The sequence below is a fragment of the Anser anser genome (assembly GCF_964211835.1).
Source record: "Anser anser genome assembly, chromosome: 5".
NCBI classification, from domain to species: domain Eukaryota; kingdom Metazoa; phylum Chordata; class Aves; order Anseriformes; family Anatidae; genus Anser; species Anser anser.
In genome coordinates, this window is record NC_139725.1 from 62,492,567 (window position 1) to 62,514,153 (window position 21,587).

Below are 21,587 nucleotides of genomic sequence, written 5' to 3' on the forward strand. Positions count from 1 at the left end.
CGGCCCCGGGCAGCCTCCGGCCCACTCCTAGGGCGAGAAAAAGGAAAATATAAAATAAAAATAAATAAATAAAAAGAATAAATAGAAAGGAAAAACAAAGACAAAAAACTTAACAGCCAGCGCTCGGCGTAAATACACTTCAGGGGCACACCGAGCAAATGAAAGTTTAATTTATTTTTTTTTTCCGCCCCAAATTGGTGCCTGAAGGGCAGGTGTCGCTTCGGCGACCGGCCGGGTTTGGCAGCTTTGGGATCGTGCCGGGGGCCCCGAGCTGTCCCCGGGCTGGGGGGCACGGATTCGTTTGCAGACCTCGGTTTTAGCGCTGCCCCCGCTCCGCACCGCCGCGCTCCCGCCCGTCCTGCGCTCGGCTGCTCCCAAAGTCCCCTCCGAGAGCAACTTCTTGGGGCCGTGCATCCCCCAAAAAGCACCGGGGAGGGGGGCAGAGGCCCGGCGGAGCGGGGGGGACGAGCCTCGCACCCCTCAGGTACGGGCGCTGGCGCTGACATTGATGTAACTACATTAGAGTTAATGGCAGCAGCCTGCTCCTCATTATTAATTGTCTTTGTGTTTGGATAAAGTATGTAATCTTCTCCTCAACCACACCATTAAAATAGGTTGCCTTTTCAATTAAGAACTGTCTTGAGCGCAGCAGTCAATTTTCCTAATGAAGATGCATTATATTTTCACTTTTTTTTTTTTTTTTTAATAATGGGAAAATCCCACGTTTTCATTAGGCGTGATTACGGAGAAAGTACAAGAGGGGGGTTTGTCTAAACTAAATGTGGCCCGTGTAGTGTATTAAATACCAGGCTTTTAAATAAATTGAAATTTCATACAGATAAGACGCGAGGTTGGGGTACAAATACGGTCAGATTCGCTTCCTTCAGATTAAAAAAATGCAGGGTCCATTCTTTCAAACGCACTTATCAGATAGAAAATCATGATTAAAACTACTACAGTCGACTCTTAGCCGCAATTACTCGGGTAAACTTTTCGCTCAGCCTAGTTTGCCTACATTAAACCTGAGGATGATGCTTTAAAATAGACTTGCGCTTTCTGCTAATGTGCAGCTTTGGGGAACAAATAGCACAGTTTAATCATGCAGAAACACACGGGAGCCAGAATCGTCTCACAATTAATTTACCAAAATAAACCCGAAGCTGCCTGCATTGTTTAATATTTAGCTTCCACTCCCCTCCTACCCCTGGAGAAAAAACAGCCCTAGTTCTTTAGAAAGGAGGAAGGTTTGGGGAGCTTTTAGGGACTTGGGGTTTTTCTTCCTTTCTCTTTGCATTGGAAAATAAATATTCCATAGCGTGAAGGCAAAGGGTTAAATTTTACATAATGGAAAACACTTAAAAAAAAAAAAAAAGAAAAGAAAAGAAAGTAAAGAGGGAAAAAAAAAGCCGAGGGGAAAAAAAAAAAAAAGAAAGTGTGCTATTTGTGAGGCTGACAGGCTGCAAGGGGACGGGGTCTGGATTTCCCCGCAGTGTTGTAGTTGTGGGATCTTTGTTACCGGACACACAGCCACTCGCGGGCACACAAACCAGAGGAAAATACCATCACCGACACACAGTCGGGGAAGGGGGGAAATTAGCTGTAGGCTGCGGAGCTGTTTTTTTTAAAGTTTGCGATATAGAAACCCGCCCAGCAATGACTGCCTGCAAAGGAAAATGAAGTTAAGCACAGGAGTAATTTCTTATTCACATGGTAACAACAACAGTTGGTTTCTGATCTTTTGCGAGCTTTCTGCATTGGGGCTTTGTTTGGTTGGGGGGGCTGCTCTGGGGGTTTGGGGGGCATTTTCCTAATGAACATTTGTTTCTCCACCAGCCAGCGGCTAAAGAAGATCTGCAAAGAATGGCAAAGAAGATTTTCGATTAAAACCTTAGCCCATCTCCACGGATTACTTTATATCGATTCTTATATATATGGCTGCAATTGATGGGCTTTAATTAAAAATCCAAAGGGGGGAAAAAAGTTCTTTCTGGGGCTCAATAAAAGGAGCTTTTCATATACGGGAAATAAAGGTTGTAAAAGGTTACAAACGAAAGACTAGTTTAAAGCTTCTCTGCGGTTTTCTTTTCTTCTTTCTTACAAAACCCTTTTTCTGGCTCTTTCTCTCCCTGCCCCCCTCCCCCCGACCCCTTCATTTCTCCCAAGTTTGCCAACACGCGAGATACTGGACGGGAACCGTTATTTTAATATCTGGCTTGGGGAGCTATAATCTGATTGCTGTAGGAAGCTGCTCATCAAGGTAACTTCGTGGCCTGGAGAGGGGAAGAAAAAAAAAAAAAAAAAAAAAAGATGCAAACTGGCAGAATTAGAGCCAGTTTGGTGGGCACACGGACACACAGCCGCATGGACAGATCCACGGCCCCGTTCCCACGCGCGTACCCCACGCACCCCCCGGCGCAGCCACCCCAAAGACTTTTTTTAATTGTTATTTTGCATTAGTGCTGGTGGTTTATTTCTCTCTATAATTTTTTTTGGGGGGGTGGGGGGTCCTCTCCGCCCCCCCCCATACAAGACCTTCCTCCAGGTGCAGGCGCTGACCTCCCTTTCCCCGCTCTCGGGCATCATTTTTGGGAGCTGCCTGGCCCCGAGAGGAGCTGCGCGAATCGCGGATCGCCCCCGATCGCCTCCGCCATCCCCTCCTCTCCTCCCCCCGGCCCTCCCCACTCAAATTATGAAACTTGGTTTCATCTAGGCGAAGATGCTGCCTTATTTCTTTTTTTTTTTCTTTTTCTTTTTTTCCCCAGGAAAACAAACCCAAACACCCCCCTCCCCAAAGGAGGTGCCGGCTCTGCCATGCCTCTCCCAGGCGCTTGGAAGAAGGTGGGGGGGGGATTTTTTTTTCCTTTTTTTTTTAGCATTCCGGCATTTTTAAACGAATCCGACCCTTTTTCGAAGTGGCATGGCTTTGCCGAGGGCTCTGGCATTGCACCCCGAAAAGGGAAACTTGGGAGGGGGGGAGTGTCGAAAGAGAGAAAAAAAAAAAATCCCGCAATTGAATTGCAGATAAACTTCCAGGAAAGTACGGAATGTTTTAACGAGACACAAATCCGATGAGGGGAAAAGCTTAAAAGTGCGTAGCATGCATCGCTTTGCGGAGCCGATCGGAGATGCAAAGATGACAAATAATAAATCGGCTCGGTCGGGGGGGGGGGGGTCGCTTTCCTTCCTCAACTTTTCGCCCAACCTGCACAAACGCCTCGGTTCCCTGTCAGCACACCCAGCCGCAGCGCGATCAGCCTGGTGGGCAACACACACGGCAACCAAAAAAAAAAAAAACACCCTCGCAAAACGCTCGCGTTAGTAAAGAGGAGTTGGAAATTACACCGGAGGAAGGAGAAGGAGAGAGAGAGAGAGAGAAGGAGACCAGAGAGACACAGCTATGCAGAGAGAGAAAAAGGAATGGATCTGTAACCCGGTTGGCATCGGAAGTTGGAGAACTTACTGAGAAGCAGAAGTTAGAGTTTCTTTTCATCCCAGAAGCAGATTTTGGTTCTCTGAGCACAAAGTTCTGAGAGTGCAAATCACACAGATCCACTCACTCCCCGTTAGCCCGGGCTAGTCTGGCTCTCTGGGACCGTACCTGCTCTGAAACGCTTTCCAAATGGACCAGAAGAGATTGGAAAGTTTTGGTTTTTCTTTAAAAAAAAAGAAAAAAAAAAAAAAGAAAAAATATCAAAATAATAATAAAAAAATAAAAACCCCTAGATCCTACAGCTGCAACATTTTTTTTTTTTGGTGCAACTTTTCCACGAGCTGCAGAAGGCTGGAGGCAGAGGCAGCTGCAAAGTGTGTGCAGGATTGCTCCAGGAAGAAGGTTCCCCCTTTTTCCCCCTCTCAGATCCAATCTTTGCGAGAGCCATTCCGACACATTGCTAAGCTAAAGGGAAATTCTCTTTGATAAAGCGGTGTTCCCAGCTTCTGGGTTTTAAAACCTAAATCTATATTCAAATCTGGCTGAAGGTGTGTTCTGGGATTTATGAAAGCCTCTTAAAGGGGTAAATTTACCAAACCGTGACAAAATCATCACAATCTTACTTTAGACATCTGAAGTGGATGAGAATTTTAAAGAGACCCTTGTTTATTTAAGTAACGCTGTCCGGCTCTGCCACTTGTTTTCTTGGCAGAGGGAATTAGCCCGGGCTGCTGGGGCCGGGGGGAGCCGGGGAAGGCCGGGGCTGTGCCGGTGCCCCCCGGCAGCAGCGGGTGGCGATGCCCGCTGCCCTCCCTGCGCTCCCGGCCACCTTCCCAGGCACCGGCAGCGATGCTTCTGCCTTGCTCAGCCCTCCTGGCGGCCTCAGCCCGGCTTCTTCCAGCCCCCGAGCACCCCCTTTTCTTTTTTTTCTTTTTTCTTTTTTTTTTTTTTTCTCCTCGTCTGTTCCCTCCTCCCCCCCCTTCCCTTTTATTTTTAATCGATTTCGAAAATACCCTCCCGGTCAGGATACACGGCAACGAATTATCTCCCTCATTCTTCCAAGGTGGATTAAGGTTATTAAATAATATGTGGGGGCGGGAGGCGATGGCAAAAAGGGGGGGGGGGGGCGGTGGGGAGGGTTGAATCGGGATATTTATTACTGTTGCTCTGCTACAGGAGAGGCTGAGGGGCCGTGCCGACATGCGGGGAGGTGAGAGGGAAGGATTTTCCCGGCGCGGATTTCTGCGCAAGTGTGGCAAGGGGGGGAACAAGGGAGGGGGGGATTGCAATGGGGCAGGGGGCTGCAGCCGCCCCTCGCCACCCTCCCCCACCCTAAAATTAAAAAAAAAAAAATAGAAAAACAAACCCAAAAGAAAGCCAACAAACGAAAAGCCCCTAAAAAGTCTCACGGCTCTGAGAAAAGGGGGGAAAAAAAAGACCCCAAGGACTGCAGGCGCAGCGCAGCGGAGGGCAGGGGGAGCGGCGCCGGGGGGTGTCGGGGGGGTCGGGGGGCCGGGGTCTTTCAGCCCCCAGCCGGGCCGCCCCCGGGCACCAACTTTCCGCGAAGTCTGGCAAAAAAAGGAAAAAAAAAAAAAAAAAAAAGCGTCCAAAGTGTGGGAGCGGCTCCGCCGGGCTGCGGCTGCTTTTGTGCGAGGGGTTATTTTTGTTTGTTGGTTTGTTTGTTTGTTTTAATTTCCCCTCCTCTCTCCTCCCTCCTTCCCTTCGCCCCCCTCCTTCCTCCTCCTCCTCCTCTCTGGGAGGAAAAAAATAAATAAATACAGAAACAAAACCCAAAAACCCAACAACCCAACCCCGAGCATCCCAAACCTGCTCCTGCAAAGCGCCAGCTCGGGCTGCACCGGCAGCGGTCGGTGGTTGCGCTAAGTCCAAGGACAACCACATTTGATTGCACACAGCCAGCCAGGCTCGGAGAGAGCCACAAAGAGGCGAATTAATTGCTATAACTTCATTAACATAGGTCACCCCGTTAAAACGAGGGAGCCGCTGCGTTGTCCCCTTATTGTCACAAGTGAGGAAAGTGCGCACAGAGCCGGGCTGACCGCTCCTTCCCCGAGCTTCCCCTGATCCTGCCTTGTCCCCAAGCTTCATTTTCGGGTTTCTTTTACCCGGGAGAAGTTGGGCAGGGACGGATGCTTGAGAGAGGCACGGCTGGGCTCGGCTCGGCAGGGGGGAGCCCCCCAGCCCCCCTCCGCTGCACCGAGTTTATTCCTACGAAAATATTTCCACGTCCATATTTGCAAAAGGCAACGCAGCGCTGCTGCAGAAGTCTCGTCCTGCACCACCAGCCATCTCTATATATCTTAAATGTAGACTTATAGACATGTGGGTGCGGTAGGGCCCGGGGGGGGCCGGAGCTGGGGCACCCCCTTACCCCACTCCCCCTACCCGTGGGCAGGTTTCCCCTACAGCTTTCCCCTCTCCCAGCTCCGCTCTGCTCAGCCGAGGCTCCCCGCCGCCCCCCCGCAACGTTTACTTATATATTTTAATATCTTTTGTTGTTATTATTACTCCCCCAACCCTCCGCTTTTTATCGTGCCCCCCCCCCCCCTTCTTCTCCATCCCCGGGCAATAGGCTAACGCGAGCCGTGCTTAACGTCCATCACCTTAATTTGGACAATGACTTCACGCGCTGCGCTCCATAATGTATATTTTTAAACCGAGCAGGTTCTTTTAATGTATATTCTCGTGTCATTTTGGTGGCTGTTATTTCTCGCTTGATTGTCCCCCCGGTACAGCAGCGGCCTGTTTTTTCCTCCCCCTGTTGTGTGTTTTTATTATTTTCCCCCTGGCTTAGATGTGTCAATCACTCTCTCCCTGCCATTGGTTGGAGAGTTTGCGTCAAAAAGTTGCCAGAGAGGCGCTTTCTCAGCAAAGCTCCCCGAGAGAGGTAGAGACCTCAGCTCCAACGCACCCCGCCACTATTATAAAAAATAAAATCACTTGACCAGCTCCGGCACCGGCCAGCTCTGTATGTACCGAGCCCAGACCCCGAGCATCCCCGCATCCCTCTCCCGCACCGTCCCCTCCCCTTTCTCCCCCATTTATTCTTCTTTTTCAAACATTTTTTTTTTCCTCCCCCCCCACCCCCCCCCTTCCGATGTCGTGGGCATGTGCATGCGGCGAGCTCTCTAACCTCCCGCTTTGTGCTTTCTCTCCCAGCTCAGCCCGAGCCCTGAATTTGGCGAGGACCCGGCCGGCACCGCTCGCCCCTCGCCCCCCACCCTGCCCGAGGCTCGCAGGTAAGTCGGACCCGCTCGCCTCTTCCCCCCGGGAGCGGGGGGGCAAGGCTCGGGGGGGGGGCATTTTGCCGAAATACAGCGGGAGGATGGGAAAAATTATTACCGCTATTATTTTTATTATTTTTTTTAAGAGCGTGTGTGAAGGGGGCAGCGGCGTTGGGAGAGGGAGGCTGCCCGGGAGAGCTGCGGGGATGCTCCGGGGAGGCCGGGCCGGGCCGGGCCGGGTGGAGGGAGGCTGCTCCGGAGACAGGGGATGATGCAAAATGCAAAAGGGGCCGAATCCGGGAGCGGAGGAGACGGTCCGGAGCTTCCCACGGCTCCCGTCTCCCGTGGGCAGGCGGAGGTCGGGCTCGCTGCTCTGCGGGCAGCGTTACCTCGCCGCGGTTTCCTCGGGTGTTTTATTTTCCCCGGCCTGATCCTTTGGCCTTTCGTTATTCCCCGGCACCAAGGTGAACTTGGAAAATTAGAAATAACCGGGGGGAAATTTCCCCCCCTCCCGTCTGCCGCCCCGGACCCCCCCATCCTTGCGCCCAAGCACCCGCGGCAGCCGGGGAGAGAAACGGGCAGCGCGTTTTGGGCCGGAGCTTCGGGCGGGGGAAAAGGATGGCGAGAATTGCACCCAGCTCGGAGAAGGGCTGGAGGTGTTTCCCACCTCCCCGATTTTATTATTTTGATTATTATTGTTATCATCGGCCGTGGGAACGCGCTTCCCCAAGGCAGCGCCGGGGCGCAGGGCGCCCTTGCTCCGTGCCCCGGGCTCCATCCCCCGGCTCGCACCGCACCGACAAAGAGTCGGGAAAGTCCTTGTGCACCGGCACAAGTTTCGTTAGAGCACAAAACCTCCTCCGCCTGCCGAGATTGATTTGGATTTCGGATCCCCCGAGAAGTTGAGAGTTATTATTTATTCCTTTAAAAAGGGGAAGAAGAAAAAAAAAGATGCAAATCCAGTAAAAGAATAAATAAAAATAAGAAATCAAAGGCGGTTAGGAAGGCGATCGGGTGGCGGTGGGGAGGCAGAGATGGGTCAAAATGCCCGGCGGCCCCCGGCAGACCCTTTCGTTTGGCCGCTCCGGAGCGGGGCCGGGGCCGCGGAGCTGCGCGCAGGAACCGGGGGCGAAGCGCGGAGCCGGGGGGGGCCCTTCCCCGGCACCCCCTCAGCGGGGGAAAAAAAAAAAAAAAATCCCGTGCTGGGAAACGCCAACCCCAAATCCTCCCTTTGGGGGAAAAAAATTTACAAATAGGATAAAATAAATGTAAGAAACGCGGTGGAAGCGAGCTCTTGGGAGGGGGAAAGGCAAAGCAAAAGAAATTCCCCGTCCTGGCTCAGCACCGCGCCCCCCTCTCCTCCCTGCCCGGGGATGGAGCCGTGGCTGCCCGGGCCTCATCCTGCCCTCCCGGCCGCGGCTCGCTGCCTTGCATTAATCAGCCCGGGCCATCAGCGGGGCTGGGGCCGGTGGCCCGTAATTAGGGAGCGTGTGCCGCCCGGATTATCTCGTTAGTTTATCAAGAAAACATTTATTATAATTAATTCTCGGACGGGGTAATTATTATTGAGCGAGGGCAGAGCAACTGGTAGCCGGGATCTTTTGCGGAGCGAGGGGGGAGGAGGGGGAAAGGTGACAGATTGCGGAGCGGAGCCGTTGCTCCCCGCTTGCGCGGCCGCGGACGAGCGGCTCCGCGGGTGGCTGCGCCGGGCCGGCTCCTGGCCGCGCTGCGCCGCCTTTACGCGGATGGAGAATTGGGGAGGGAGAAGGGGGACGCTCGTTTTTTAATTTTTTTTTAGCGTTTTAAATTTTACGGGGTTCGTTTGCTCGTTTTCAAACGCGCCCCGAAACCACTTTTGCTCGCCCGCGCAACCGGTGGCCACCAAACTGGCGGCTCCGGGGAGGGTGCGGAGCGGGGAACCCCCCCCGGCAAAGCGGATCCTCTTCGTCCCCCCCCTCCCCGGGCACGGTGTTAAAAGCGGGGCCCGGCTCCTTGCCCCCGTTGAGCGAGGCCGAGCCGCGCAAGATGCGCGCCCGCGGAGCCGCTCGGCACAGCCGGGGACGGCGATGGGGAAGGCGGTGGGGGTGCGGGGGGGGTGGTGCCGGAGCCCCCCGGCATCTCTCAGCCCTCCCGGAGCTGCGGCTCCGCTCCTCTGGCCGCTCTTTACCAAAACACCGAGTTTTGGGGGGTTTGGGGCAAAAAGTTGCGCTCGACTCCCTTTTTTTCCGACGGCCCCCGCGCGTGGAGGGAAAGGCGAGATTCGGCGAAAAAAAAAATTTAAAATCCACTTTTTCCACGGGGACCAACCTTAACCCTTTCAGGAGCCGGGGGGTGGCCCCCGTCGGGTATTTTTTTGTGCTGGGGGCCCCCCAGTCCCGCTTCGGAGCCCCCCCGGGGTGACCGCAGCCGGGGGGGGAGCCGCTGGCCGCCCCCGGGCCGCTCGGCGAGGTGTTTGTTTAGCTCCAGCCCCGTCATCAAGAGTTTCTTGAAAGCCTAATAAATCTGTTACTTGCCTCCAAATCTAATTACCCGGAGTACTAATTAGGTGCAAATGGCCGGTGGAAATTACTGCAGGCGTGGACTGATGGCGGTAGAGCAGAAAAGTTTGGCTCTGCCCGAGCGGGCATTTGAGCTCTGAAATGCAGCATCGTCGGGGGGAAGGGCAGGGGGGGAGTCTTGAATGTTGCCCAAACCTGGGATAATTAAAGTCCTTGCAAGAGACTAGGGGAGAGATAGGTTTCTTGAATTGTTTCTTTGTTTCTCACCCTTGGGCTTTGTTATCTGCATTATTTATTTAGCCGAGGGGTTCTTTGTGTCTGCGAATGGCCCCAATCAAGTTTTGCTTGAGACAATTAGCTGGTGCCCGGCCGGGAATCCTATGCAAATGCCCCGGGCAGCCGTACAATGCGGGCAGTTGAAGGCATGGGGGGTTTTGTTCGGGCAGTAATTACTGGATGGGACTTGCTCCCCCCCCTCCCCTCCCTGCCTGCCTTTTTGGGGAGGGATGCGTTTATCTGCTCAGTCTCTCCCGGCTCCCAAATCCGGCTGGGGGCCGGTTTAAGAGCTGGAGGATCGGCGGGGGAAGGCAGCGGGGATAAAAGCCGGGGGGCAGCCACCTCCCTGACCACCCCCCCCCCTTCTCCCCTCCGCAGGCACCTGGCGGCCCCCCCCGGCCGACGGCACCCCCAGGCACCGCCCGGGGCAGGCAGGGCGCTCGGGCGGCTCCCCCTCGCCCGGATTTCGGCCAACTCTCCTCCCCGCTACAACTTTAGCATGATGTCTTATCTTAAGCAACCACCTTATGCAGTCAATGGCCTGAGTCTCACAACCTCGGGCATGGATTTGCTGCACCCGTCCGTCGGTTATCCCGGTAAGCCACGTTTTTTCTCCCCTCTCCCCCCGGTTCCCCTTTTTCCCTTTGCCCCGCGGATTTCCCCCAGCAGAAGCCGCCGGGGACCGCGGTGCCGTGGGGTCCCCCTTTCTCCCTTCCCTTTTCACTTTTATTTTTTATTTTTATTTTTATTTTTTTTTACCCTTTATAACCTTTCCATGGGGTTGCAAAAAGGGGCCACCCCGCTGCTGGAGGTGGGGGGCAGCCTCTTGCAGGGAGGGTTGGGGAGGAGGCACCGGGATCGCCGCAAGGATGCGGCTGGGGGCTGGCTGCGGGTCACCAGGGAGAGCGGGCGGGGATGGGGCAGGGGGGGTGTCCCTGGGGGGTCCCCCGGGAGCTGAGCACACTGAGTGACAGCCAGGGCTCCCGGCTCCTTTCGCAGCCACCCCCCGAAAGCAGCGGCGGGAGCGCACCACCTTCACCCGGGCGCAGCTGGACGTGCTGGAGGCCCTTTTTGCCAAGACCCGCTACCCCGACATCTTCATGCGGGAGGAGGTGGCGTTGAAAATCAACCTGCCCGAGTCCAGAGTGCAGGTAGGAACGGGGGGGCCCTGTCTGCTTCCCCCCTCACCTTCGGTCTCCCTGAGACCGCAGCCCTTTGGGGCTGCTTTAGGGGATGGGGCCAGCCCCATCGAGCCCACTGAGGGATGCTCACATATGGGTGAGGGTGTCTGGGGGGGGGGGTCAGAGCGGTGATTTGCCCCTTCTGGGTTGCAGCCTGGCCTCCCCTTCCTCGCTGAGCTCTGGGGGTTGGTGCAGAGCCCTCGGCCTTCCTGGGCTGGGGTGGTCTCCCCAAAATCCCCATGCTCTGCACCTTGCTTTGGCCACATACCAGCTGGTCTCGCAGGCCCATGTAGAGGCCACAAAGCATCCCCAGGCACCCCCGCATCCTTGGTGCAGGGCTGGGGTTCCCTTTCACGCCAGTGAAAGACCGGGAAGCTTCCTTTGCTTTTGGAGGGGTTTTGGAGAGGGGAGGTCTTGGGACTCCTCTGCTGAGGCTGGGCTGTGCTAATCCAGACACCATCCTGGTGGTGCTGCTGTGGGGCAGGAGGGGGGCCCGAGGACCCGTGCTGCCCCTGTCATGGATCCAGGGCACCCTTCAGTTGGGGTGGGCAGCTGCTATGTTGCCCGTGCCCCCCACCTCCCTGCGAGGATGGCTCTGGTCACAGAGCTGCCTGGGCTGGCCCCCTGCAGAGCATGGCCATGGGGACCAGGACCCCCCTCCCCATGCTCAACCCCAGCCTTTTCGCCACAGCTCCCTGCTAGGAGAGGTTGAGGTGGGTTGGGGGCCACCCCTGTTTGGGGTTGGAGAGCAGAGAGCCTGTTTAGGGGTAAATGAGACATCTGCAACTGCGCCCCCAAACCCCTGCCTCAGTTTCCCTAATTGTTCCCCCCCCCTTTGCTCTATTGTTTTGAATCTCAGGCTTCAACAGGCCTTAAATGGTGATTTCTGGGGGTCCCCAGCTGGCAAACTGCAAAAAGGGAGTGTCCTCCTCTGCTTCCCCCAAAAGTGACCACATTAAGCAGTTTGGTTTGCCCGTTTCCCCTCATTATTACTGCTAATGATCTCAGGGAGGGGGAGCCTTGCATAGCCCCGCTGGCCGGGGAGCGCTCCCCGTGCCCTGTCTCCAGCGCCGGCTCTCAGCCCTGGGGTACCTGCGTGTCCCTAAGGTGAGGCTTTTCTCCATCCCTCCATCCTCCCCTCCCTCTCTCCCGGTCTCCAGGTGTGGTTCAAAAACCGCCGGGCCAAGTGCCGGCAGCAGCAGCAGCAGCAGCAGAACGGGGGCCAGAACAAGGTGCGGCCGGCCAAAAAGAAGAACTCGCCGGCCCGGGAAGTGAGCTCGGAGAGCGGGACCAGCGGGCAGTTCACGCCCCCCTCCAGCACCTCGGTCCCCACCATTTCCAGCAGCAGCGCCCCCGTGTCCATCTGGAGCCCGGCGTCCATCTCCCCGCTCTCCGACCCCCTGTCCACCTCTTCCTCCTGCATGCAGAGGTCCTACCCCATGACCTACACCCAGGCCTCAGGTTACAGCCAAGGATACGCTGGCTCGACCTCCTATTTCGGAGGGATGGACTGTGGATCTTATTTGACCCCTATGCACCACCAGCTGCCCGGACCTGGGGCCACCCTGAGTCCCATGGGTGCCAACGCGGTCACCAGCCACCTCAACCAGTCTCCGGCCTCCCTCTCCACCCAGGGCTACGGAGCCTCCAGTTTGGGCTTTAACTCGACCACCGATTGCTTGGATTATAAAGACCAAACCGCCTCCTGGAAGTTAAACTTCAATGCTGACTGCTTGGATTATAAAGACCAGACATCCTCATGGAAGTTCCAGGTTTTGTGAAGGCCCGTGGGGAACCTTTGTGATCATACGAGAAACCGCGACGAGAACGAACACGCTGGGCCGAACGCTCCAGTTTTAGTCAGGTCTTGGTTAAATTAAAGAGAAAATAACTAAAACGGACAAATGAACAAACAAACAAAAAACCGACGACGACAACAGCAACAAAAGAGGGACAGTGCTGGTGTGACCACGTTCAGACTCATCTCCTGCTCAGACGCTCTGGAAAAGGAATAACAAAGAGGAAAACGGAGGAAGAAGGCCTTAAACGGACAGATCATCTAGTGAGCAGAAAACAGACAGACCAATCTGTGTTCTTTATAGTTTTAGGCAAATTGTTGGGTTTCTTTGTTTGGAAGAGGTGGGAGATCGTTCCACCTATGGGCCAGTTTAAAAAAAAAAAAGTCTAGGTTTTTATTTCTTTTTTGTGTGTGCGTGGAAAGATCCTTCACCCAGAGGTTTCCAATGTGTTAGCCAACCCTTGGTTAAAATATTCGGAATGGACAGCATCTCTCTCTTTCTCTTTTTCTCCCTCTTTCTCTCCCTCCCTCCCTCTTTCTCTCTTGAGCTCATTCAACTGTTTCATGCCCAACTTGCTCAAGTTGGCACCGAGAGAACTTGGTTCAGGGCTGTGTGGGTTGTGTGACTGATTGTCCTAGCTGCACTACTTTATTTAAAGAAAAAAAAAATAATGTTCATAAGGAGTCAATATGTAGTTTTTAAGAGACAATCAGTGTGTGTCTTATATAAATGGTACATCTGTGGTTTTTAATCTGTGCTAGACTTCAAAACTGTGATCTCCTGTATTGTATGCAACTACGAACTCCGCACCAGCGGGAGTTCTGCTGTGATTTAAATAGGTTATAATTATAAGTGAAATTCAGAGCAACTGAGTTACCTATTATCATCTTTTTAAAAATACAAAAAAATATATATTAGAAAAAAAAAACACACAAAAAAAAAATGATCGCCTTTCACCAGAGGTGAACTGCACTGAAACTTTTTACAACAAACTGTCTTTGAATGAAAGAGAAAAGACCGAAAAAACCACCCAAGGACATTAAGCTCCTCTGGAGTTCACTTGCTGCTGGCCACGCTGGCGGTAGCCTTCAAATCAAACAGGACTTCGGGCAGTTGCTCTGACCTGGACGAATTTAAACCGAGAAATTCATTGTCGTTTATGCTTGCAGATGTTAACTGAGAAAAAAAAAAAAGATATATATGCATAAACCTTTTTTTCCTGGATTTGGCAGATATGTATAATTATATTAAAATGGTTCTAGCACACTCGATGGTTGTCTTCCATTTCCATCACGCCCGCGAGGGCCGAGCAGGGCGATGCCGCGGGCTCCGCCTGGTTCCGTGGGCAGGGGGAAGAAATCCGCCTGGGGATTTCTTTGTGGGCAGTGAAAGAAGCAAAATGAAAAGTGATATTTATTTATTTATTGATTTTGAAAGGGGGGAAAAATAACACAACAGGCATTTCTAACCTATACCTTTTCCCAAATCTCATCTTTTGGCGGAGGGATGGCATTTGTCAGTCGCGTTTAGGGAGAGCCCTGAATTTCTCAGGGTAATATGGGGGAAGAAGGGGACTGGGAGCATCGTGCAGGACTTGTGTCTGAGCTGAGGTCCTGGGGAAGGAGGGGGACTGCTTTTTAAGCTACAATTTCATGAGCTGAATCTGGAACAGACCCCAGCTGTCCCCGCTCTTGGTGGCTCTGTTTCTGTCCCTCCTTTACGCGTGCACATGGGACCGCATGAGCCCTGAAGCTGGTTTGGATTTAATGCAGCAAACAAATGAACCGGTGGAAAGAGAGAGGCAGGTGGAGGCAGCAGCCTGCTCCGTGCTCCTCTCCCCAGCGGGTTCCTGCCCATGAAGCTGCTTGGAGGCACCAGCATGCGGCACCGGTGGCCACTGTCACCTCACCGTGGTGCTCAGCAGTGCCGGGAGCGGGGAGCACGGTATCTCCTCATGGCCCTGAGCATCCCTTGGATTCACTTGCCCCATGTGAGGTCCATGAAACACCCAAGGAGCCTCCTTCCTTTGGCTGCCTCTGTTTACATATTGCTGGGCCCCAAAACTGCCAGCAGTGGTTATCCCTTATGCCGAGCACCCTCCGGCGCTCAGCGAAGCAGCCAGCTATGGATGAAGGCGAGATGTCGTGCTGCTCGGCGCCCAGTTTTGTGCATTTTTATGGCTTTCATCTGGTTGAAGACATACAGGGGAGGCTCGGGAGGTGCCTCGGGATGGCTCCGGGTCCCCACCACCGGCAGCTCCCAGGCAGTGAGGCGTGAGGTTCCCATGCTCTGCTGACGTGGTGCGAGCCGATGGAGTTGAACCCCCCCAAAAAAAAAAAATATTCAAGCAAAATACACTCCATAAAACCAAATCCTTGTTGAACTGGGGTGCTGCACCGCACCTGCCTGGAAAAGCTCTTTGTTTTGTGGGCTTTTGATTATTTTTTTTAAGCCTCTTTAGAAGCACTTTTACCATTTTCCTTTTCCCATCTTATCTTTTGCTGTTCTTTCCTGAGTGGTTTCCTGTCTTTTAGGGATGAGCTCCTTCAGCTGGAGCTCACTTTTATCAGAAAAGCTAATTCGCACTAGGAATTTCTCTGGATTTTGCCCAGCGTTTTGCACTTTCCACATTGTCTCTACCTGTTTTCTGATTTTAATTTAAACGGGCGCTCACGTGGGCAAAGGGCAAAATCCCAAGGTGAGCCGGCAAATGCAATATATTATTTAAAGAATGTTTTAACTCCTTTTTCATTTTTAACATTTTAGGTCTTCCTTCCAGCTAAATTTCTTTCCTCTGAACTGAGGATGCAGAAGGGGACTCTGGATCGAATACAATCACTAGGAAAGCCAGGGCACCTTGTCGGTTTAGTGTTGGGAAGCCAGATTTAGGGGCAAAGAGCTGATTAGCAGTGTGTTAGATTTGAGGTGCCCCCAACCCTCCGAAACTACATATTTAGGCAAATCATCTCCCTGTCTGCAAGGTGAAGTTTCCCACTGGAGGAAAAAAAGACAGAAATTGAAATAAAAAATAAAAATAAAAAATAAAACAGTCAGGAATTATTGACTGCCCAGCCCTCAGCCACACAGCACTGACCCTGCCCCAGGCTCAGCTGGGGCAGAGCCCCAAAACAGGGACAAGTTTTGGGGTGATCACATTTTTGGAGGAGCCCGACATGCCCAGGGCTGCCAGTTTCCAAGGAGATGGGGGATAAATATGGCTAAATCTGGATTTAGGGACTCACAGCAGAGCTTCCCTGATGGGAACAGAGGGACACCCCCCCCCCCCCAGAGCCCCCCCACAGCCTTGGGTCTGGGGGAGGAGAGCTGGAGGGAGGGTGAGGTTTGGGAGGTTTGGGGATGGGCTTGGGGTTGGGTCTGACTTTGGAAGGATTGGGTCTGGCTTTGGGTTTGGCCTTGGTCTGGGTCCTGGACCCCATCCAGTTTTGGGGACTGAGAAAGGAGACAAGACACCAGAAGGACTCCCCACCTTTGCTGCCTTCTTCCTCTCCCTTTCTCAAGGAAAGGGGATGGATGAAGAGCCCCCGTGCCTACCCCCCATGCTGTCTGCATAGACATGCATGGAGCAAAACGGTGCATGTTTATAAATGCACATAGCACAAACACTGATATCAATGTGCACAGATACATGCATATAGCACAAACATGCACATAGAAATGCAACTCTAAGAAAGCAGATAGCACAAACACACACACCAATGAGTATTTACAAACCCAAGTGGCACCAACCCCTAGTATAAATGCAGCTATTGATGGGTATCTATAAATGTCTATTGCCTAAATGCACCTAGCACTGTGGATATATACTGATAGGTATACAAGGGCACATAGCACAGATGGCTACAGCAAAGCCCACAGCACCAGTGCCTGCAGGTTCAAACAGCTCTGCCTGTGCCAGGGGCTGTGCAGGGGCTGGGGGCTGGGGTCAGGGCACCGTGAGGGGCTGGGCTGGTGAGGGGACATGCTGGGGGCTGGGGGAGAGAAAGGGAAGGGAATGAAGGGGAAATAGAGAATGAGAGAGAATGAGGGAAAGAGGAAAAAGGAAAAGGAAAAGGAAAAGGAAAAGGAAAAGGAAAAGGAAAAGGAAAAGGAAAAGGAAAAGGAAAAGGAAAAGGAAAAGGAAAAGGAAAACGGAAAACGGAAATGGAAAACGGAAATGGAAAACGGAAATGGAAAACGGAAATGGAAAACGGAAATGGAAAACGGAAAGGAATAAGATGGTAAAGAGGAAAGGAAAGGAAAGGAAAGGAAAGGAAAGGAAAGGAAAGGAAAGGAAAGGAAAGGAAAGGAAAGGAAAGGAAAGGAAAGGAAAGGAAAGGAAAGGAAAGGAAAGGAAAGGAAAGGAAAGGAAAGGAAAGGAAAGGAAAGGAAAGGAAAGGAAAGGAAAGGAAAGGAAAGGAAAGGAAAGGAAAGGAAAGGAAAGGAAAGGAAAGGAAAGGAAAGGAAAGGAAAGGAAAGGAAAGGAAAGGAAAGGAAAGGAATCAGAGCTGGCTGTCTCTCTGCTTCTACTAATGCTGTTGCACCTCTGCTCTGTGGCACAGAGGAGGGAGGTGATGGTGGGGGGAAAAGAGGTGGCAAACAGACAGATAGACATATAAACGCTGCACAAACTGTAAAAATCTGCTCTGAGAGTCAATTTTGACTTTTAGGCTCATGAACCATTAATAAAAATCTCCTTACACTGAAATGGCTCTCAAATGCCGTGATAGCGGATTACAAACTCCTAATGGAGATGCTGTATGACCAAATATTCTCTAAGCAGCAAGGTCTAACGTACCGGGGGTGGCTGGGCCACCTGATTATCAGCTTATCGGCAAATACTTCTTAGTGCGGGATGTGCCAAAAAGAAAGCATCTTCCTCGGCACAGTCCCTTCCCCGTTCTTCATTTAAACAGATTTGGGATAAGCATCATGTGGCCCGGGGACCATATGATGACCTGTGGCAACAAGAACCTGTGGCTCTAGCCTTGTCAACCCTCACAAACAGGGGTAAGGAGCCTGGTACTTATTCTGCTGTGGGTGCCGGTAAGAAGAGATGTTATATATCTGCCAGAGCTGCTGTCATCTAGAACATGCACGGCCTGAGCCTCCATGGGTACCCCTTGTCCTACGTGGGTCTGGGGCAAGGCGGGCCCAGTGGGGCCAGGCCCTCCTGCACCCTCATTTGCTTTAAAAGCAACAAATTGCAAACACTTTTGGGTCCAGATAAAAGTGGACTTTTAGCTGATCTATCTCCTGACACAGCTGTTAAAAGCAAAGTGTCCCTCCATCCACCGTGCCACAGCTGTGGAAAGACATGTAACCACACTCTGATGTGTCTCGCTGATTTTTGGGGACCCTGTGGACCATGACAGCTCTTTCACGAGACGTTGGGCTGCATGTTTGACCCCTCGGGATAATCAGGCTCCTCTGCAGCAGGGAAATACCCGGAGCCAGCTCCCAGGGAAGCCCGTCTGGGTGAGGGCATCGCCCCGGGGGCTGCAGAGCTGCTGAGGGGCTGCGAACGAGGAGGAACGAGATTAAAGTGCAAGGAGCTGCCAGGGTGTTTGCTCAGCGTCCCGAGGAGGAGGCACCGTGGGGTTGGCTTTATTTAACATTTTTATTAGCGACATGGAAGAGCATGCAGGCAGAATTGTTAAGCGCCGGAGCTGGCGAATGGAGAGAAGTGATAGAAAGAGGCAGCCAGAGGATGGAAAATAGCAGGGCGGGGTGGCAAAGGCTGAGCAAATGCATCTGGAGAGAGAAGCAGCCCTGCCAGAGGAAGGTGTTTGGAAAGCCAAGCCATGAATGGCCTGTGAGTGCTCTGCCTTCCTGATGGGCACGAGGTTGCAGGAGCTGGGTACTGGTGAAGGACGGTGAGAAGGGTGATGGAGTCCAAAGGGCTTCAGCCCTGGATCAGTGGGGGATGAGGGCAGCAAAATTGCCACTGGAACCCTGGAAATCCTGAAATCAGGTGGGAGAGGAGACCATTACTGAAATGATGTTGTCTGGTCCCAGGGCCAGGCTTTGAAACTGAATTTGGAGAATTAGGATGGGATCGGGAAGAACCACGCAAGCAACTCAAGGAGTGGGGAACCTCCCTGGGAGTGGGGTGTCTGGGAAAGTCTGTCAGTGCTTGGAGCTACCCAGGAGAAGCTTGAGATGATGTGAGTAAATTTGGTGAGTACATCTGGCAAAGGCACCCAGGCTGACAAGTTAAAATTACATTAATCCACACTGGACATCAGAGACAAATAAAAATTAACCACTGACACAAACTGCCTTAGGATATGGAAGATATGAAAGTTTTTTTTCAAGTATTATGGTCAAATAACTGGGTACTTTTCTGAAAGATAAGCGGGAGGTGTCTGCTCCTGTCCGTAATTACTTAAAATAGAGCACGGCACAACCCTTGCTGAAACCAGCCATGTTACTCTTGCTCTTTCAGGGCTATATGCAGGACTTCTGGGAGGATGGAGTACCCATCAGACAATTCCTCGGAAAATTTGCTTCTGAACCATCTCTGGACACAGCAAATCAAACACGGATGGTGCAGCAGAGGGCTGTGAGATGGGCACCAGAGACCAGGGGCCAGTGGTGTGGGTGTCCTGTGCTGCTGTGATTTGTGTTACAGCAGGACCTGGCGGCTTACCCAGGACACATCTGGCAGAAGAACAGCATGCCACCAGCATCCAGCCCTTCCCATGTGCATGGAAGAAGCCCTCTGCAGCTCAGTTTTTGGGAAATGCCTTGCAAGAATCTCCCGGAGCAGTTTGGGTCAGCCCTCCTTTGCTTCTGCTCTCACTTTTTTCCTTGGCCAACTTCTCCCCTGCTGCAGGGAGCGGTGATGTGGTGCCAGCCTTTCCAGGTGTGCAAACTTCCCACCCCTTCTGGCAGAGAGCTCAGGGCACCGAGCAGGTACTGCCAGGGCTGAACTAAACTGCAAGAGGCTGCCAAAGCTCACTTCTGGCTCCTGGCCTCCCACATCAGCGGGGAGAGAGGTGACTGCAGAAGGGGTTGCAGAGGGAGGGCTGTTACTTTCCCTGCGTTTTGGGGGGGGATGCATTTCACTATTTTGGGTGTTTCCTATGCTCTAATGGATCATCCAGGTCTGCTGCAAGTCTGCAACATTGCAAGGGCTGGTGGGCTGCTGCAAAATCAGTAATAGAGTGCTGGAGCAATTGGGGGTTGCTGGGAACAGCTATGCAGGTGCTGTGGTCTCTCTGTGGTATTACTCTGGTCCCCATATAATTGAGAGCAAAATTAGAGCTTCACTACATCTATTTAATTACTTGCATTGACACAACCCTATTAAAATAGTCCCCATATTACCGATTTCCCTGGTAAAATCCCAGTCTCTGCCATTGCATTTTCTACTTGGATGGCATCACTGGCTAGTGAGGGCCTACCCAGGCTCCCTCGCTGCCTTACTGTCGGGTCACACTGCAACAACCAAAGGCAAAAATCGCATCAGCAATACCAAAGGCAGAAACAGCAATGCCCTGCGGTCTGCCTTGGCCTGAGTGCTGGCTCTGTCTGTGCTGTGGCTGTGGTTGGGGTGTCAGGCTGATAAGCTGCCCCATTGGGCTGCAGGCGTCGTGCTTGCTGGGCTGGGGACGCGGCATCACGGCCCGATAAGGGACCTTACCCCAAATCTCTCTGCACAATGCCACACGTGGCTCGTGTAGGTGGGCAGCATGAGATGAGCCCCACATCGATGGGCACGGGGCGAATCCACCCGCCGTGTCTGGCGCTCGGGCAGCGAGGAGCCGAGGTGCTGCAAATGCATGAGGTGGGCTGAGCCGAGCGGGAGAGACAGAAATCATCTGCACGACCCCCCGGCAGCACCAAAAACGTGTAGGTGTCCTGATAACCAAGAGAATTCAGTGGTGCTCGTGGGCTCACACTGGGGATCTGGGAATCTATGACTGTAACTGTCCCCATTATTAGTAGCACACTCTTTACTCACTCCACTGTTTATTAGAGAGTGATTAGATATTATACAGAGTCATATTACTTGTGGAGACCAGGCACGATGTGCTTATTTTTTATTTGCCTTCAAATCAGGGAAATCCACAAGCGGCTTTACTTCTAGACCCAGCCACGCTAGCCTGTTCTCGGCGCTTTAAAATTAAAGCAATCACAAGGCTGCCCTTAGGTTTCCAGTGACTTATGCGAGAAACCAAACACACGAGAACAAAAGGACAAATGAAAAACTGGGGTTTCAGGCTGGAATTTGTACCGCGAGCAACGTGATCGAGTCAACTTACTGTTCATGTGTCAGGAGAGGAGAGGGAAGGGGCTGTCCTGATTAGATCTCATTTCCTACCTGTTTACTGTAGGCATTTGCATAATGATCACCCTGCAGAGTTGTTAGCATATTATAACACCGGTTCCTGAACCCGTTAAAACACAAAAACCACGCAGACTGCTGCTGTTTACAGCAAATCTCCTCCTGATTGCATCCGAGCGGATGTGGCCAGCGCGTGGCCCCGACTACTTGAGATGGCTGCGAGCCTCTTCCAGATGTCGTCAGAGAGATAAACACAAAGTGCTTTATTTTCTGGAAAAAAAAAAAAAAGAAAGAAAAAAAAGAAAAGAAAAAAAAAAGAAAAAAAAAAGAAAAAAAAGAAAAAAAGAAAAAAAAGAAAGAAAAATCAGGGGTTGGGAAGGGATCTAAAGGTCCTCCAGGGGTCATTTTCCATTTTTGTTCCTTGTTGGAGGAAAAGGACGTCTCCGACACCCCATATTCCTGGTCCAAGTGCTAAGATGGTGATAGCAGCCAATAGGTTTTGAAGTAGAAAAATAAGATGATAGACACGGCAGCTCAGCCCTCCCCAGGCACTCACGTTCCTGCAGGATACGTGCTTCACCACAACTTTCACCCATGCAGATCTTCATGTAGAGAATGACGATTTACAGACTGCAAACGTGGTGGGAAGCTGAGCTTATTTGTAAATCGTTTGCTTTCAGGGAGGAGAGATGAGCGTGCCATTGTTTTGGAAGAGTTCCTTGTCAGCCGAATTACAAAAAGGCAGATAAAAGGGGAGGGACAAGGGGCAGACATGACCGTGCTGTTGCCAAAGGGTGGCAGAGGACCGCGAGGCCTGAGTACCCAAGCAGCGAGGTGTCAGCAAACAAACCCCGACGGGTTCGCCTTT

At 52.4% G+C, this 21,587-nt stretch overlaps 1 protein-coding gene and 1 long non-coding RNA gene across 9 annotated transcripts in view; one reads left to right on the forward strand and one right to left on the reverse strand.

The window, feature by feature from the left end:
- Positions 1-4,530, reverse strand: part of LOC310900002 — a 61,594-nt gene extending 57,064 nt beyond the window's left edge. Inside the window, exon 1 of the long non-coding RNA XR_014584770.1 lies at positions 3,461-4,530. This is a non-coding gene — a long non-coding RNA (uncharacterized lncRNA). The remainder of the gene's footprint in view (positions 1-3,460) is intronic.
- Positions 4,531-6,105: 1,575 nt separating this feature from the next.
- OTX2 (orthodenticle homeobox 2) lies at positions 6,106-13,695 on the forward strand. Of its 8 annotated transcripts, XM_083837185.1 has the most exons (5): positions 6,106-6,419; positions 6,611-6,690; positions 9,828-10,045; positions 10,428-10,600; positions 11,791-13,695. In XM_083837185.1, exons 3-5 carry the CDS (start codon positions 9,949-9,951, stop codon positions 12,409-12,411), a joined length of 891 nt encoding a protein of 296 aa, XP_083693311.1. In that variant the 5' UTR covers positions 6,106-6,419; positions 6,611-6,690; positions 9,828-9,948; the 3' UTR covers positions 12,412-13,695. The 8 variants fall into 8 exon arrangements, with proteins under 8 accessions (XP_083693311.1, XP_083693315.1, XP_083693316.1 ...); XM_083837189.1 differs by lacking the exons at positions 6,106-6,419; positions 6,611-6,690 and adding an exon at positions 6,756-8,230; XM_083837190.1 differs by lacking the exons at positions 6,106-6,419; positions 6,611-6,690 and adding an exon at positions 8,254-8,262.
- Positions 13,696-21,587: the final 7,892 nt, after the last annotated feature.

Bases quoted from the DNA above. Each gene is read 5' to 3' on its own strand.
- OTX2 (XM_083837185.1), top strand. From the start codon at position 9,949: ATGATGTCTTATCTTAAGCAACCACCTTATGCAGTCAATGGCCTGAGT. The intron at 10,046-10,427 runs GTAAGCCACGTT...AGTGACAGCCAG, and splicing joins CCCGTCCGTCGGTTATCCCG to GGCTCCCGGCTCCTTTCGCA. The intron at 10,601-11,790 runs GTAGGAACGGGG...CCCGGTCTCCAG, and splicing joins TGCCCGAGTCCAGAGTGCAG to GTGTGGTTCAAAAACCGCCG.